Here is a 14,925-nt window from a genome sequence, read left to right as displayed (position 1 = left end):
CATTTTGTCCTGGAGGGACGGTCTTTACCTCAAACTTAAAATCTTCAATACAACCTGGAACAACAAAAACAAAATTATTATTCAAACAGTTAAAGATTTGCTTTGCTTGAAAAACAAAGAAGACTAGTTACAATAGATTTTACTCATACTTACACCCAAAACCAACTATAAGAAGAAAATAAACAATCCGCTGCATATTGTCAACACTCTTCTTGAGAGTAAATGTACAGTAAAGGAGATCTTATGATGGGTTAAACTATTACAATAATGTTTAGTGGGAGGGAACAACCTAGTGTGATACGATTGGCCATAGACGGTGATTGTTATCTATCATGTAGAATAGATTTTTCAGCTTGTCCAAACTAAAGGAAGCATTTTCACTACATATTTTTATATTGGGTTACCTCAAAGCAGCTTTTTTTATTTTTTACTTTTGGATACATACTACTTTTGCTTAGTGCAACATAAAATAAACTACAAAGAATTGTGGTCTATCCCCTTAACAGGAGAGGAGCATAGGGGGTATGCGGACATTGTACTTCTCTTATACAGTTGATAAACAAAAATGTATATAAGCCATTGTTCATATGTACATTCTGCATACAGTATGAACAAAAATGAATATTTTACTGTCTTTTTCAACTGTAAATCATTTTAGGCCATAACAAACACAGCACATTCACCTTATATTCACCTAGTGGGAGGAGTGTTGGCCTAGTGGGTTAGAGCAGTGTGCTTTTGCTCTGAGAAGGTTGCAAGTCCCTGGTTTAATCCCTGCACCCTCCACTCTGGGTTACTAAGCAAGAAACTTAATCCCACACTCCTCTCCAGGCGCTACACAATGTCAACCCACTGCTCCCCAACATGATGGGTTAAATGCAGAGATACATTTCTTTTTGAGTTTACACTTTTCACTTTGATCCATGTTTTTCTGTTTTCTAGTTGTAATGGTTAATTATTTTGTGGTGTTTTCTGTATTCACTGTGATGGACTGGCGACCTGTCCAGTGTGTAATCCGTCTCTCACCCATAGACAGCTGGAGATAGGCACAAGCACCCCTCGCGACCCTGCTTGGGATAAGCAGGACAGAAGATGGATGGATGTTTTCTGGATGTATTTAAATTCTAAGGTATTTCTTGTTTTTCCTCTGTTGCCCTTTTGTGGTGGTCTCCTTTTCTCCAGCTCCTTTCTAGACTCCTCTGTTCACACCTGCTCCCAATTTGCTGATTAGCCTGGTCTTTGTTTCTCTCTCTCAAATATGCATCTCCTAATCAGTCACTGTGGCTGATTTGTTGTTATTTCTTTCCCCCCTTGTTGAGAGTATTCCTAGTTCTCAGTTTTTGTGGATTTATGTTTTGGATTTTTGCTTCTGTTGCCACCTTTTTTAATTAAATCTGCAATAAACCGCCTCAGCTTCAGTATCTGCATTTGGGTCCTGTCAAACCTCCACCCCACCGTGTCAGGCATAAACACAACAAAACTTCAATATAACTTTCAATCTTGGAAAAAAAATTTATATTTTTTTATTTCTATTTGTAATCACAGCATCAATACCCACTGGACAGGGCCATGATGTCTAAATGTAGGAAAAGATATTAGCTTTTGATTACCATCTTGTTTACTCATTTACAACGAGGTAGGGCAATGAACGTCAAGCATGTGTAAAAGTTTAGACAAACACGTCCACCCAGATTTAACCAACGAACACTAACATTTACATGACTGCCACAATTTTTAGCCAATTAAATTATGGTCATAGAGATGCACCCAATTTGGAGATGAAAATGAGGGGTAACTTTTGCAGAACATATTAAAGGCTGTGGCTACGTTTTTAAAGTTTTGAATGTTTCAGGCACCATTAACATTAGAGCCACAGCCAAGTTGAATGAAAAATAAGTAGCATTCAAATAAAAAATACTTTATTAATCCCAAAGGAAAAAACTATATCACTATAAAGTACCAATGATCAGTGGCTCCTCATAATACCAGAGGCACCAAGGGCTAAGGGTCACGCATAAACCGCGTAGAAAGACCTGGGAATGGTTGGATGGTTTTTCCAAGAAAAAAAAAAAAAAAGTATTAAATCTTAAACATATTTTCCATAGCCACTCATGGCCCAGAATTCTTGAAGGTAGATTTAAGGTTGCTGGAGCAGACTGGACAGCACCTTTTAATACTGCAATAATACATAACCTTATCTGATGAGGCCAAAGCTAGAATTTAGTCATTGAGCACACCTCTCCTGGGGAAAGAATAGTTTAGAATATTATTTAATAACAATAACAATTTAATTGCAAATAGAGGCAATAGAAGCATAAATCCAGAAAGGCTAATCAAGGACCATATGAAACCAGAACAAAGGAGAACACACAGGTTAAGGAGGGAATGAAGAAACAAAGAAAGATGGAAGAATGAAAACGTATTACCAAACTCGCAGACCTCAGCATCAGAGCACTCGTGTAATTGGTTTCTCAACTTCCTGACCCGCCGGCCCCAACATGTCCGACTGTACAACCACTTCTCATCCACCATCACCATAAATACTGGAGTGCCACAAGGCTGCATGATGAGTCCCTTCCTCTACTCCCTCCTCACCCACCAATGCAGACCTGTCCATGGTTTCAGTGTTATCATCAACTTTGCAGATGACACCATGGTGATTGGCCTCATTAGAGACAATGATTAGGCCGCCTACAGGGAGGGGGTGGACCGTCTGCCTGAATGGTGTGACACAAACAACCTGCAGCTGAATACCGAAAAGACTAAGGAGCTCATTATGGACTTCAGGAGGAACGCTGACCCACATACACCCATCCACATCAAGGGGACGGTGGTGGGGCATGTGGACAGCTTTAAGTTCCTTGGAGTCCACATCTCTGAGGATTTGGTCTGGATGACCAGCTGCTCCAAACTCATCCAGAAGGTGCACCAGCGCCTCTTCTTAGTGAGGACCCTCAGGAAGAACTATCTATTCACCATCAAGAGCATCCTCACCAACTGTATCACAGTTTGGTATAGGAACTGCTCTCCCTCAGACCAGAAGGCCTTGCAGAGGTTGGTGAAAACTGCCCAGTGCATTTCCAAGGCATTACTCCCTGCACTCAACATCTACAGAAAACGTTGTCTGAAAAGGGCTGGAAATATCACCAAATACTCCACTCAGCCTGCACCAGTGGTGTCAAAAGCACACCTTTGTTTCTTCAGTAGAAGTATAGATACCACAGTTTAAAAACACTCTGGCAAAAATTAAAGTATCAGCTTGACCTCTTTACTCAAGTAAAAGTGAAAAAATATTTGCTCCAAAAACTACTTAAAATATAAGAATATAAAGTAACTTAAAAAAAAAAAACAGCCAGATGCCAATATATCAATTGAAAGCTCAATTTTTTCAACTATTTCAAACAATTCTTTGAGATAGGGCCAAGTATGAGGGAGGTCTTGATGGTCTCCGTCTCCATCTCCCGATACGCTCTCGCCTGTGTCCGACCTTTCAACATCTTTTTCTGAATCCGACATTATAGCATGGCATACACAATTCGCGTTTGTAGTTTGAAGAACACCTGTTTGCTTCTGATGATTTCCTTTAGCTCACAATGACTGTTTGTGTTCTATGACTCATCTAATTACAATAGTTTTCACTAGATGTGGATGGAGCCAATGACCTGCATTGAATGGCGCACATGAAGTGAAATAAATATTTATAGACATTAAACCGAAGCCAAGAGTAACGAGTAACATTTGTTTTAAAAATGTAAATGTACTTGTTACATGAAACCTCTGCCCTGCACACTATTCTCACTCCTGCCCTCTGGGAGGTGTTACAGAAGCCTACGGACCAGAACCGTATATAAAGTGGGTCCACACACACACACACACACACACATATATATATATATATATATATATATATATATATATATATATATATATATATATATATATATATATATATATATATATATATATATATATATATATATATATGGCAGCTGAAGTATTTTTTTATAAGCAGGAGCAGGATTATTATATAGGGTTATTGTACTGGATATCAAATATAAAGAAATAGGTTATTGAACAGCGTGTTAAACAGTAATTGTACGTTATACATTGCAGAAGTTATTGCCATTGCAGTGTCGCATATCCTAACTAAGTATAATCTGTATATAATTTTTCATATTTACTTATTTATTTATAGCCTCTTACAATTACTCTCTGTTCATACATTTATGGATGCAAACTAAATGTTGTTGCTTTGTACTTGTGACAGTGAAATTACAATAAAGTTGAATTCTATTCTGTTTAATTCTATTTAATGTTTTTTTATAAAAAAAAACAAACAACATTTTAGATATTTATGTTAGCCTTTTTGCAGGAAATGCATGTACACATGAATTTTTTTTTAAATGAGCAAATACAAACTATGCACTTTTTTTGTTTGTTTTTAGTATCTTTTATTGGCTGTTTTACACCTAAGCTACATACATAAACCTACTTGCAGCCTAGTTTTAAAGCAATAGTAAAATGGTGCATGAGAGCTTAAGCACTGCTGTGGTTGTGGTTTGTTCATATAAGATTGTTTAAACAAAGGGGCTTTCCTTCCTGTCCAAGCTGCAGCTTCACTAAAGGAAACAAAAAAAAAACTTTTGATCTATACCTAACATGCAAGTAAACTAACACATTCTTGCTATGACTTATTCACCTAATGAATAAGTACACATTCGCACATGTACAAGTATGCTGAGCTTTTGTCCGCTTAATTTCCTGTTGAAACTTAGCGCTTGATGCATGTTTTTAGAGTAAACAGCTTTGCGGTTGGTCGAAGGAGTAGTTGACAGAAAGAACTGTCAGATATTATTGATTCTGCAGTCTGAAAAAACAATTTAGCGAGCTGAATATTCTGAAACATTGTTAAAGAATGAATCTATATCCATTACAATAATAAATAATTTGCAAACTTAATCTTAAAATCTTATTTTATCAGTGTGCACATGCAGAATACTGATGTGGTTGGATGGAGCTGGGTGATGAAAAAAAGTTTCCTACTGTCAGAAAGAAGTTAAACACATCTCAGTTTCTACTGTGTTTGCTACAGACATGTTGATATCACTATCAATTAAAATCTTATTCTGTCACAGCAAAAATCTTTGATAATTTTGTTGATAATCTTTTATAATCATGATTGGAAAGAAAAAAAAAAATTAAGATTGAAGACAAACTTAATGCGAGTTCAAAAGCCTTAACGCAAACTGATGGACCGCCTTTGTTTTTCAACTCCGCCTCCTTTAGCAGGAGGAGCAAGAGGTGGGGAGGTATGGAGGAGGTGTTTGTGCCCACAGCACTGACCTAAATGTAGCTCTTTCAGAAATGCTGTCAGATGGAGGAGTCTAAAATATCATCTAAAGACAATATGACAAAATGTTGTAACCATAGTCATATAAACCCCTCTGAAGACAATTTTATGATGTTTTATTTTTTATTGCTTTTTAGTATTTTTTCTGGTTAATGCACCTCTTACAGCAATTTCACAGGGAACTCTAGGGACAGAAAAATATAAATTTGCAAAGTAATGTCTTATATTTAATTTTCTAAAGGTTAAACAGAACAATGGTTAATAACTGGACCTTACCTGATTTACCATCATTTTCATATTCTTATCTTGATTTAATGCTTCTTTTTTTTGAGCCCACTGGGTACACCTCGAAGCATGTTTCATACATGCACATATAAACACATGTTATTTGTTGAACTATAATACAACCTAATGTGCAGAATTTTAACGGTTGGTACACAGATAATTCAGTGGAATTATATGCAGATCCACATTTAAGCAATAAAATAATAATGTGAGAGTAGAAATATATTTTAAAACTTTCATCTGAAATGTGAGGGGAAAAAAGGCCCAGAATTAGTGCTAAGGTTCTTATAGGTTGGTACGACTGTATGCAGTCCAAAAGTGCAGGAGAGCCAATATTTAGGATGCTCCAACTTTTAAACTAACTGCACCCACTTCGTGTGAGTATACTTCCTGGGTTAATCAGTAAGCTATGTGTTTACAATGCAGGGTCTCATCTCTTAACAACAGATGTTTCCTATGTACATCTATTTCGCTTTTGGTTTGAATTATTTTTTTTTATCTCTAAATTCGGAACTTCAGGCTGCCACACTTACTTTTTATAAATGCATCAGTCCTTTGATTGACAACAGAGCCTCTTTTCGCAGAGCTCTCTCTGGTGCATTTTAACACATACACCGATTACACAAAAATGTAAAATTACCCAAAATTTTTTGATACACTCAATTTTAATGAGCATACACCCCAGAAACTGTGTTTTTAAACACATTTACTTTAAAAATGTGCTGTGAAAAATTGAACCCTGTGTCCCTCAAACTATGTCATCGAACCCACACTAAGCTAACACATTGCCTATGCGTAACTGCATTAGTACGGCTGCCTGTGGGTCAGAGCAACGTCTCTGGGTCTATCTGATAGTTCAAGTATTAAGTGGGAAATATTAAAATTGTTTCCAAAATGGAAAACAAATTGAAATAAAAAAGTGAGGGCTTAATTGGAAAATAAAGAAAATATGTGTATAGCATATTAAACCCTCCACTTGAGAAGATAAGTATTGATGAGCACCATACTATTGACAAGAACTAAACAATTTTAGCTTCTTATTTCCTCCCATTGTCATGGTAGTGTAAATGGCCAGACACAATTTCACCTCCAGCTTCTCTTGGTAAGTTTCTAAACGATTTCACCCCCGCAACTTCACCTGTCAATCACCTTCACTACAACTGTGACAACAGTTCCTGCCACCTTAGTGCAGGAACTCGTGCACCCAGAGCTCTGCTATACCACTGTATTGCAAAGGAGCTATGGCACAAGTACAACATTTAAGCAAAGATTTTTGCGCCCTACGGTGGAAATACGTCACCAATCCAAAAAAAAATGAACATAGCTTTACATGTCATTAAAGATTAAATATCTATCTGCACATCTCAAAAAAATATTATAATTTAATTTTAATTTGTTTGTTTTTTATGTCTTAATCAAGGTTAATGGGTGGGTGGTAGCGCTCTCTATAGGCCAGCCGCCCCTGGAAAGGACACTTTTTTTTTGTTCATCTGCTGATCTCAGAGCAGTATTGGGTTTTTCAGTGATATCACTGCAGGCTTTGATCATACTTAGAGCAAGTTTAGTGATGCTCGATAGAATAATGCAGGCATTTGCTCATTGGAGGATTCTGAGTTTTCCCTTTCCAGCGGAGAGACAAAGATCGCTGGTCGAGGTACAGAAAGAGAATCAGTCAACAAAACCGAGCTAGGCAAAGGGGACCTAGGAGAAGGCAGAAACTAAAAACTAGGCACAGAGGCAGAGAAAGTGTTACAGACCATAGGACAGGGTGAGACAAAGGGTCTAGGCAAGGTCATTGTTGAAGTCCAGAAATTAGATGACTTATCAAATCTATTGACCGCTGGAGTAAGGCTGCTGATCCTCATGTTTCTGTGGCTTTTGGTATCGTAGCAGTGTGAGCAGTAAGAAAAAATCAAATCCTCTCACTGTTTTAAAACATTTTTAAAGGGGACATAGAATGATTATATAGGATATTTGGTGCTGGTCCTCAAGGTTTCTGAATAGGGTGTGTAACATTGGTTGGGCTGAAAATGGCATATTTACTGTTCTATGAGCCCTAATGCAAGCCTTGTTATAAGCCCCAGAGTTAACTGACTGTTTTCTTGCCTTTATGGTCTACTTATGAATATTTAGATGAGCTGTGCGCTGATTGGTTGGTTTACAACGAGCGAAGCTGTTGAGCAAAGACGCATCATAGCAACAAGCATTCACTCACTGAAACATCCAAATTGTTGATGTGGTATGGTGACCAGACGTCCTCTTTTTCTGGACATATCCTACTTTTTCATACGTAAACATTTTTTTTAATTGTCCGGGATTTTGATAGACTACAGTGCAGCAAATAGTCGAAACCCACAGGACATTCGAACTGAGCCATCAGCTTCGGAGCTGGTCCGGGAACCCCGGCGGACAGTGGCAGGGAGCCAGCGGGGGACAGAGCGACCGAACCCAACCAGGTGACGGTATCCCAGACAAAGGTGGCCCTATGTTTTTCCCTTCGTCTGCCTTACCGGCCCCCAGCCCACCCCCCAAAGAAGTGATGACTTCTGGGTGGTATGAAGTCATCACTTCATACCACCCCTCCCTCGGGCCAGTGAACCAGTGGGCTGGTCTGTATGTTAATTTCGGGGTGGGACAAAAGTACAGCTGAAAACCAAATAAGGCAAAATCCCTGAGTTTATGTCAACTCGGGGCTACGTTTGGATTTGTCGGTTTTATGGAGAAATTAGGTGTCAATGGGGTTTGAGCTTTTCTGTACGTCCATTTTATCCACTAAAGTATCGTTATTCATTTACGACAATGTAAACTCAGTTTTGCATTCTATGACGCCTTTAAATTATGACAAACATCATTTTTCAACATAAGAGTTTTATTTTGTGGGTTTTGTTAGACCTGCTTCTATTTGTGGTTTTTCAAGTATGAGGTACCATGTTGAGCTAAAAAACGTAATATAATCAAAATAACAATCATTGAAGAAAAAAAAATAAAAAAAAACACCAACAGTAAGGGAAAGCAGCAAGTTAAAGGACTTAGAGGTGAATAACTCAACTTAGTTGTGTTTAAAAAGAGGGCAGCTAAACTGGTGTAAGTGTATCTAAAAATAAAAGGCATTGAGAAAAATGGAAAGACTATAGCTTGGCTTAATGTCTCAAACAGTAGTCTCAAACCAGTGGGGGCTGCTGTTTGAGGCTATTATCAAGTCAGTAAGTCAATAATTTCTAAAGCTTACCCATTCTTTAGAAATATTTTGAATATCAGGAATTTATATGTGAATGTGTAAGATTATTCATGCAGTTTCCTAAGTAGACAAAAACAAAGATGAGGTTTGATACTGGATATAAATTGTTGAAACAAATGAATGGAATCATAACCACATCACTTCTCTGTGTTTAATATTTACATGAGAAAAATCTGCTTTGCTTTTTAGACAGAATTGTCAATTGACCACATAACAAACAAAGTCAATGCATTTAATAAAGTGATGTGAGACTTTTCATTGCTCTCAAACTAAGAACCTACTGGAAAATCGCAGCTACACAAAAACTCTCAAATATGTTAGCTTTCCAAATTTTGTAAAAGTCTGTACTTATACTTTACTTGCCAAATTTCAAAGTAATCATTACCAGATTTATTTGGTATTTGATCAGTACTCATGTACAAAAGACACAACAGCCGCATATATCCCCTTTGTCTCTGTGTATGCCTTCTTTTTTTCACCCTCTGGATTAATTACTGTGAAGATGACAGCAGTGTAAACATTTGCCTGCAGGTTTTTGCTTAGTCCTCTGTTCGATTGCAGAGCTTCAAAGGCTGAAATGAGATAGCAGAAAAAATTGCGATATTTAAATGGATATTTAAATTAGTTTGTATAACACATAACTAGATTACAATTACCATTGCTTTCTTTGATGCCATACAAAAGGACAGATAAAATGATGAAGACTAGGGCAAATCCAAAATAAATGAAAATGTTGACCGGCTGTGACCAAAGGTGGGTTTCTGCAATGAAAACAGAATAAAAAAGTAAAAAAATTAATTGAAGATATTTTTTGGAATAGAATAGAAAATCCGTTTATTGTCTTACAATGGGGAAATTCAGCAATCTCTGCCTTTTTGTGCATTGTCACAATGAGGTACCTGTGGTGTGGGTGGCAAAAGTGCGTAGAAAGCCTAAAAAATTTTATTCTATAAAATTTTATGAGTAAGAGTAGAACTACTTTACCACATTTTTACTCAAAAGTTAAAACAGTATTTTGTAATATGGCTATTTAAGTACTGAGTAAATTATCTACTTACTCATGATCACATCTTAATCAATATTTTACAAAATTATGCAAAGTTAAACAACATATAAAGTTATATGCAAATTCGGGTGTCTCAAAGATAGAAACTATAATAAGCAACATTTGCTAAATGTACAATAGCAAATTTAGGTGGTTCAGAGTATGTTAGACTAGGTTAAATTAGAGAGCATAGATTTCAGTATTTTCATGGGAATTTGAAATTAGTCAGCACAGATGGATAATAACATTACACCAATATGCCTTAAGTACAAAAACGTATTTCTCTCCCTGGTGCATTTTTCTTAAACAAGATGGCCTTGGTTTAGTTACTTATAATGGGTAGATTACCTGAAATTTTACTCGAGTACTGATGCATTATTAAATTTTAGGTCAACTAAAGAACAATTTTGTGAAATTACTCCTCAAAGCACTTTTGTTTAAAGTTACTCAGGATAATTTAACTTGTTACTACTTGCCTCTAGAGGATTGAGGAGTAATGAGATTCTGAGGAAAGGGATTATTTAATTCAATTAGGAATAAGTCTGTTACAGAAAATGAGCAATTGTGAAGCGAGGTGAACACTTTCTGGGTGCACTTAACAATCACTTTACTGTATAACCGCTGAAGCAAACATTGTGATTAAAATGAAAGTTGTAGATTTTTACCTTTGCTATCAAGCTTTTCTCCATTTCCAAATAATATCTGACCACATGCAGCCACAGCACAGTAATAAGTTCCAGGGTCTACAGTCTCAGAGAAGTTGTAGAAACATTTTTGTATCGATGGAGCTTCAGAAATCTTCTCACATTCATCTAAACTGTTTCCCTGTAAATAAAGTAGACTGGGATGAGAGTCATCTGACCCAGCTTTGAACCAGTACACTCTGTTATCTGCTGGACATGTTGACCTCTCTGAGTTGGACAGAACTGAACACTGTAAAGCCTCTGGAAGTTCTGGATAAACTGGACCAGATGGAGGCTTCTGAAGAACAGCAGTTACATCTGATTTATCTCCTGAAAAAAAAAAGAATTTACCTTCATAATTAGCAAAGAAATACTAATGAGTAAGAATATATAGCTATTAATCTTAAAATGAAATGTTACCTTTAATCTTTAAAAATGTTCCATTCATAAATATGAAGTCAAGTTGTCTGACTTTAATACAGTAATAAAGTCCAGTATCATTTTGTTGAGCTTCATTAATATGAAGAAGGAATTCTCCTTGGTCCTGTTTTGTCTCAATGTAAGGAATCTTTGAAACTTCATCAAACTCAAAGTTAAATGTTGCACCCAGAAATTCAGGCCAGTTTCCAGAAACCAGTCGGATCCAGTACAAAGTTTCTTGGTAGAGAGTAGCAGTCTGACGAGGGCATGTCAGGGTGACGTTTTGTCCAGCAGGGACGGTCTTTACCTTAAACTTAAAATCTTCAGTACAATCTGAAAAACAAAAAACAAAATGTTTTATCATACAAACAAGCATGTGCAGGAAGGTGAAAAAGCAAATTGGGTGAAATGCCAACTTTGCTTCACCAAAACATTTGTAGTTAGTGTTGGATTCAGTCATACTTACACACAACACCGGTCAAAAGCAGAAAATATATTATCAGCTCCATATTGTCATTACTGTTGAGAGTGCATGTAGCTTAAAGCAGATCATAGGATGGGTGAAACTAATATGCTTAGTGGGAGGGAACTAGTGTGGCCATAGACAGTGTTTGTAATCTTTTTTTAATCTTGTCTAATCTGTAAATGTTTCTTTATACTACATAACATCCCAGTCTGAAACAAATGAATCTTAAGGCACAACGGTAATATGAGCATGTCTTGTTTTATTGACTTATACTCATGCCAAAGAAGATGCAACATAATCTGAATCCATGCATGCCTACATATGGCTCTTAAACATCACAAAGTAGGAGCGTTAAACTTGTCTTTAACATATAAGGCTTAGGGTTATAAGATATGCCAGTGTGAAGGCGAGGCCAAGAAATGTGTTTGGCTTTGTTGTATGCAATAAAATACTATTCAACAATTTAGCAGTACATGTAGATATTTACACCAGTTGTGGCCCTGGGTTTGAATTAGCCACTAATAAATGTTTTTTTTTTTTTTTTTTTTTTTTTTTTTTTTTTTTTTTACAATTTTAATTAAAATAGGTAATTCATCATTAATAAAACCACAAAAAATGTCTCTCTATAAACAAACTCTTGACTCAACAGTGGTCAACACTAGTCCTTGATCCATGAGATCACAGACAAAGACTAACCACACACAGTCACGCTTTATATTGGCTAAGGTTTATTAAAACAATTTCCTGTTATAATTATTCTGTTCAATTATGCTACTGTAATTGTTAGAATTAATCGTCATTCATGAAAAGCCTTGCAAAACCCTTTAATTATGAGGGTTGCTAAATATCTAAATAATATTTAGTATATTATATAGTTTTCCTACCTATAGTGTGGGGCTATTTTTTTTTTGGACCTCCCTCAAGGGTCAAATTAGTTGAAGCAGAGATTCCCTTACTAAGGATAAAAGTAATAATCCTAATTGCTTAATGCAAGGCATACACTCTAAGATATTTTCAAACACTGTACTCAGCTACAGCTCAAACTGTACGACGAAACTGCAAGGTTTAAAATTTCATAGCTCATGATGCATGTTCTTATACTGTATGGCTGATGCTCAGATGCGATTTACCTGCTCACACTGCATGGCCAAAAACGAAACGTCTGACTCAGTGTGTGGAGATGGCGCTGGTTGGTCTTATCAATCTGGAAGAAGAAGTAGAAGAACTCCCTTGTTTGCACATGCGCAGTGCACAAGGTTCTGGTAAATTGGCTGTGCTTCAACAACAGGTTTCACCCACAAACACCTTATGAATTTCTAACATGTTTGATTTTCTCCTGACCTTACGATTCCTGATTGGGAGGTGGTCACGAGTGGCTGATTGCCCCTCTATACTACATGAAACAGGACACACCATGAGGCTGAAACTCAACCCTATCCAAAAACTTCTCAAACATCTGGAGAATCAGCCAAAAAGGACAAAAACTCATACAGTGTATTCTGCAAGTTTGGAAGAAGAAAATGCTGACATCCCACAGTAATAAAATCAGAATAAATAATTCTGTAGCCATAAGAGCAGTTGGGCACATACAGCCGGAACTGAACATCACTTAAAGACAGACCCTTTCAGATAGAGACCCACACCGTGTAACACAGTTCACTGTTAGAAATGAAAAAACCTACAAGTGTTTCTTGGCTTATCTTTTTTCTTTTAGACGTTTAGGACAACTTCCGCCAAATGAGCCCAGTGCTTTAGCTGTACTATTTCTTTGCCTGAAATTTAAGTCCTGTTTAGACTCTTTACTATATAAATGCATGTTATTTAAAGTTTGGTTTAAAGAGTAATCGCTTGCAGGAACATGAACTGGGCCAAAGCTTGATGTCATAAGTGCCTTTATGGTCAGCAGCTTTCAATGCAGAGTACAGTAATTTATTGAAAGAAGACACATGAGGCTTGGGGAAATCTGCAAAAATATTATTTGGCAGCATTAGTTCTTAAACTATTTAAATACATAATGTTGCTTAATTATGCATTGAAAAATTGTACATTAAAGCAGCAGTAATTATGAAGTAAATAGGATTAGACTGAATTTGGAATATGGCATGAATGGAGTTCTGTTTTCAAACGGACACCTTTTTAGACAACAGTGTGCGCCTCCTGTGGCCACCGAGGAAGGGAGGGATCACAAGACAACAGGCTAACAGGCTGCGAGCTTTGATCAGCCAAAAATACACAATATTACATTCAACAGAATGTTCAAGGAAACTCCTTTATGGAGCAAATATCAGTTTGTCGCTAACAGGAGCGAAGAAGCAGGCTGCTATTCTTTTCTCATGTGTGGCTTTCAGCAGTAGTGAGGCAGGTACTAGTGGCATAGGTACTAATGTACCAATGCCACTATTTTTAAATAGTAATAATTTGGATAACTCATAATGAAAAATATGAATGGCTATCGGTCTTTAATGATTAGAAATAGCAGTTTGGATAATTATATAAAAATTATTAACTTGATTTATCAGTAAAAATTAATACTTAAACTGGGCTTAAATTAACCACTAGTAAATCTGAGCAATTTTACTATACATTTCAAATAGGTGATTATTCATCTCAAACCAAACCACAAAAAATGTCTCTATATAATAAACCTGTTGACTCAAAAGAAGTGTTCAGCCCTGAAACTTGATGAAATCAAACAGACAACCACCTCACCATAAAGTATACTATTACTTAAAGAATTATTCCCCTTTGTAGGAAATTATTCTCTTAATAATCCTACTAGAATACACACAAACTACTAAAAAGGGAAAACACAAATAATATAAAAATAAGATAAACTGATGACTCTGGATGGTAGCAGATTTTAGCTAATTTAAATAAGAGTCTAGCTTAATTAAACTTTATATAATTGTTATCTAAACCAGAAGCAAATAATAAGTCCACAGAATAAAAGTTAATTTAAAATATGGATCATTGAACAAAGCTGAAGCAAACTGCTACCAGAGTAAGTAAAGAGCATCAAAACCTATTGCCTTTGCCCAGGTCACAGATGAAAAGAAAAATTTTTTTTATATATATTTTTTTCTTATATGTGAAGTGGTTGGAGTGAACCAGCAGCCATTGCTCTCCTTTAAGGCTTGATAACGGTTGTAACTCAGAGGGGAGAACATGACTATAAGGAAATAGGAAGCTGGCTACGGCGGTTTTCAGAGTGTGTGTGGGTTGCAGTTCAGGGGAGATTGTGCCACAAGGGGCAAGGCCAGCTCTACTATCCTCTTTTGGAGGCAGGCCTGCAGCACTTTTGGCTCTTTAAAGTTCTCAATAAGGGAGGAGTGAGTTTGGCTGCTAGGGACTCACTGGAGTTGTGGCTTTGACAACGTGAACGGGCGGTACGGTTGTTTTCTTGGAAAAGGCAACTCCAATACCATAATGCTGCCACAT

At 36.6% G+C, this 14,925-nt stretch overlaps 1 protein-coding gene across 1 annotated transcript; it reads right to left on the bottom strand.

The window, feature by feature from the left end:
• Positions 1 to 9,186: 9,186 nt before the first annotated feature.
• LOC119777302 lies at positions 9,187 to 14,925 on the bottom strand. Its single transcript, XM_038276129.1, has 5 exons — positions 14,842 to 14,925; positions 12,901 to 12,943; positions 11,022 to 11,354; positions 10,584 to 10,931; positions 9,187 to 9,445 (listed from the first exon to the last, which is right to left on the bottom strand). Exons 1-5 carry the CDS (start codon positions 14,923 to 14,925, stop codon positions 9,279 to 9,281), a joined length of 975 nt encoding a protein of 324 aa, XP_038132057.1. The 3' UTR covers positions 9,187 to 9,278.

The sequence above is a fragment of the Cyprinodon tularosa genome, unplaced genomic scaffold (genome assembly GCF_016077235.1).
Source record: "Cyprinodon tularosa strain WSP-4 unplaced genomic scaffold, ASM1607723v1 ctg122, whole genome shotgun sequence".
Classification (NCBI taxonomy): domain Eukaryota; kingdom Metazoa; phylum Chordata; class Actinopteri; order Cyprinodontiformes; family Cyprinodontidae; genus Cyprinodon; species Cyprinodon tularosa.
Note: the sequence above shows the minus strand (reverse complement) of the source record. Positions and strands in the feature narration are given on the sequence as shown.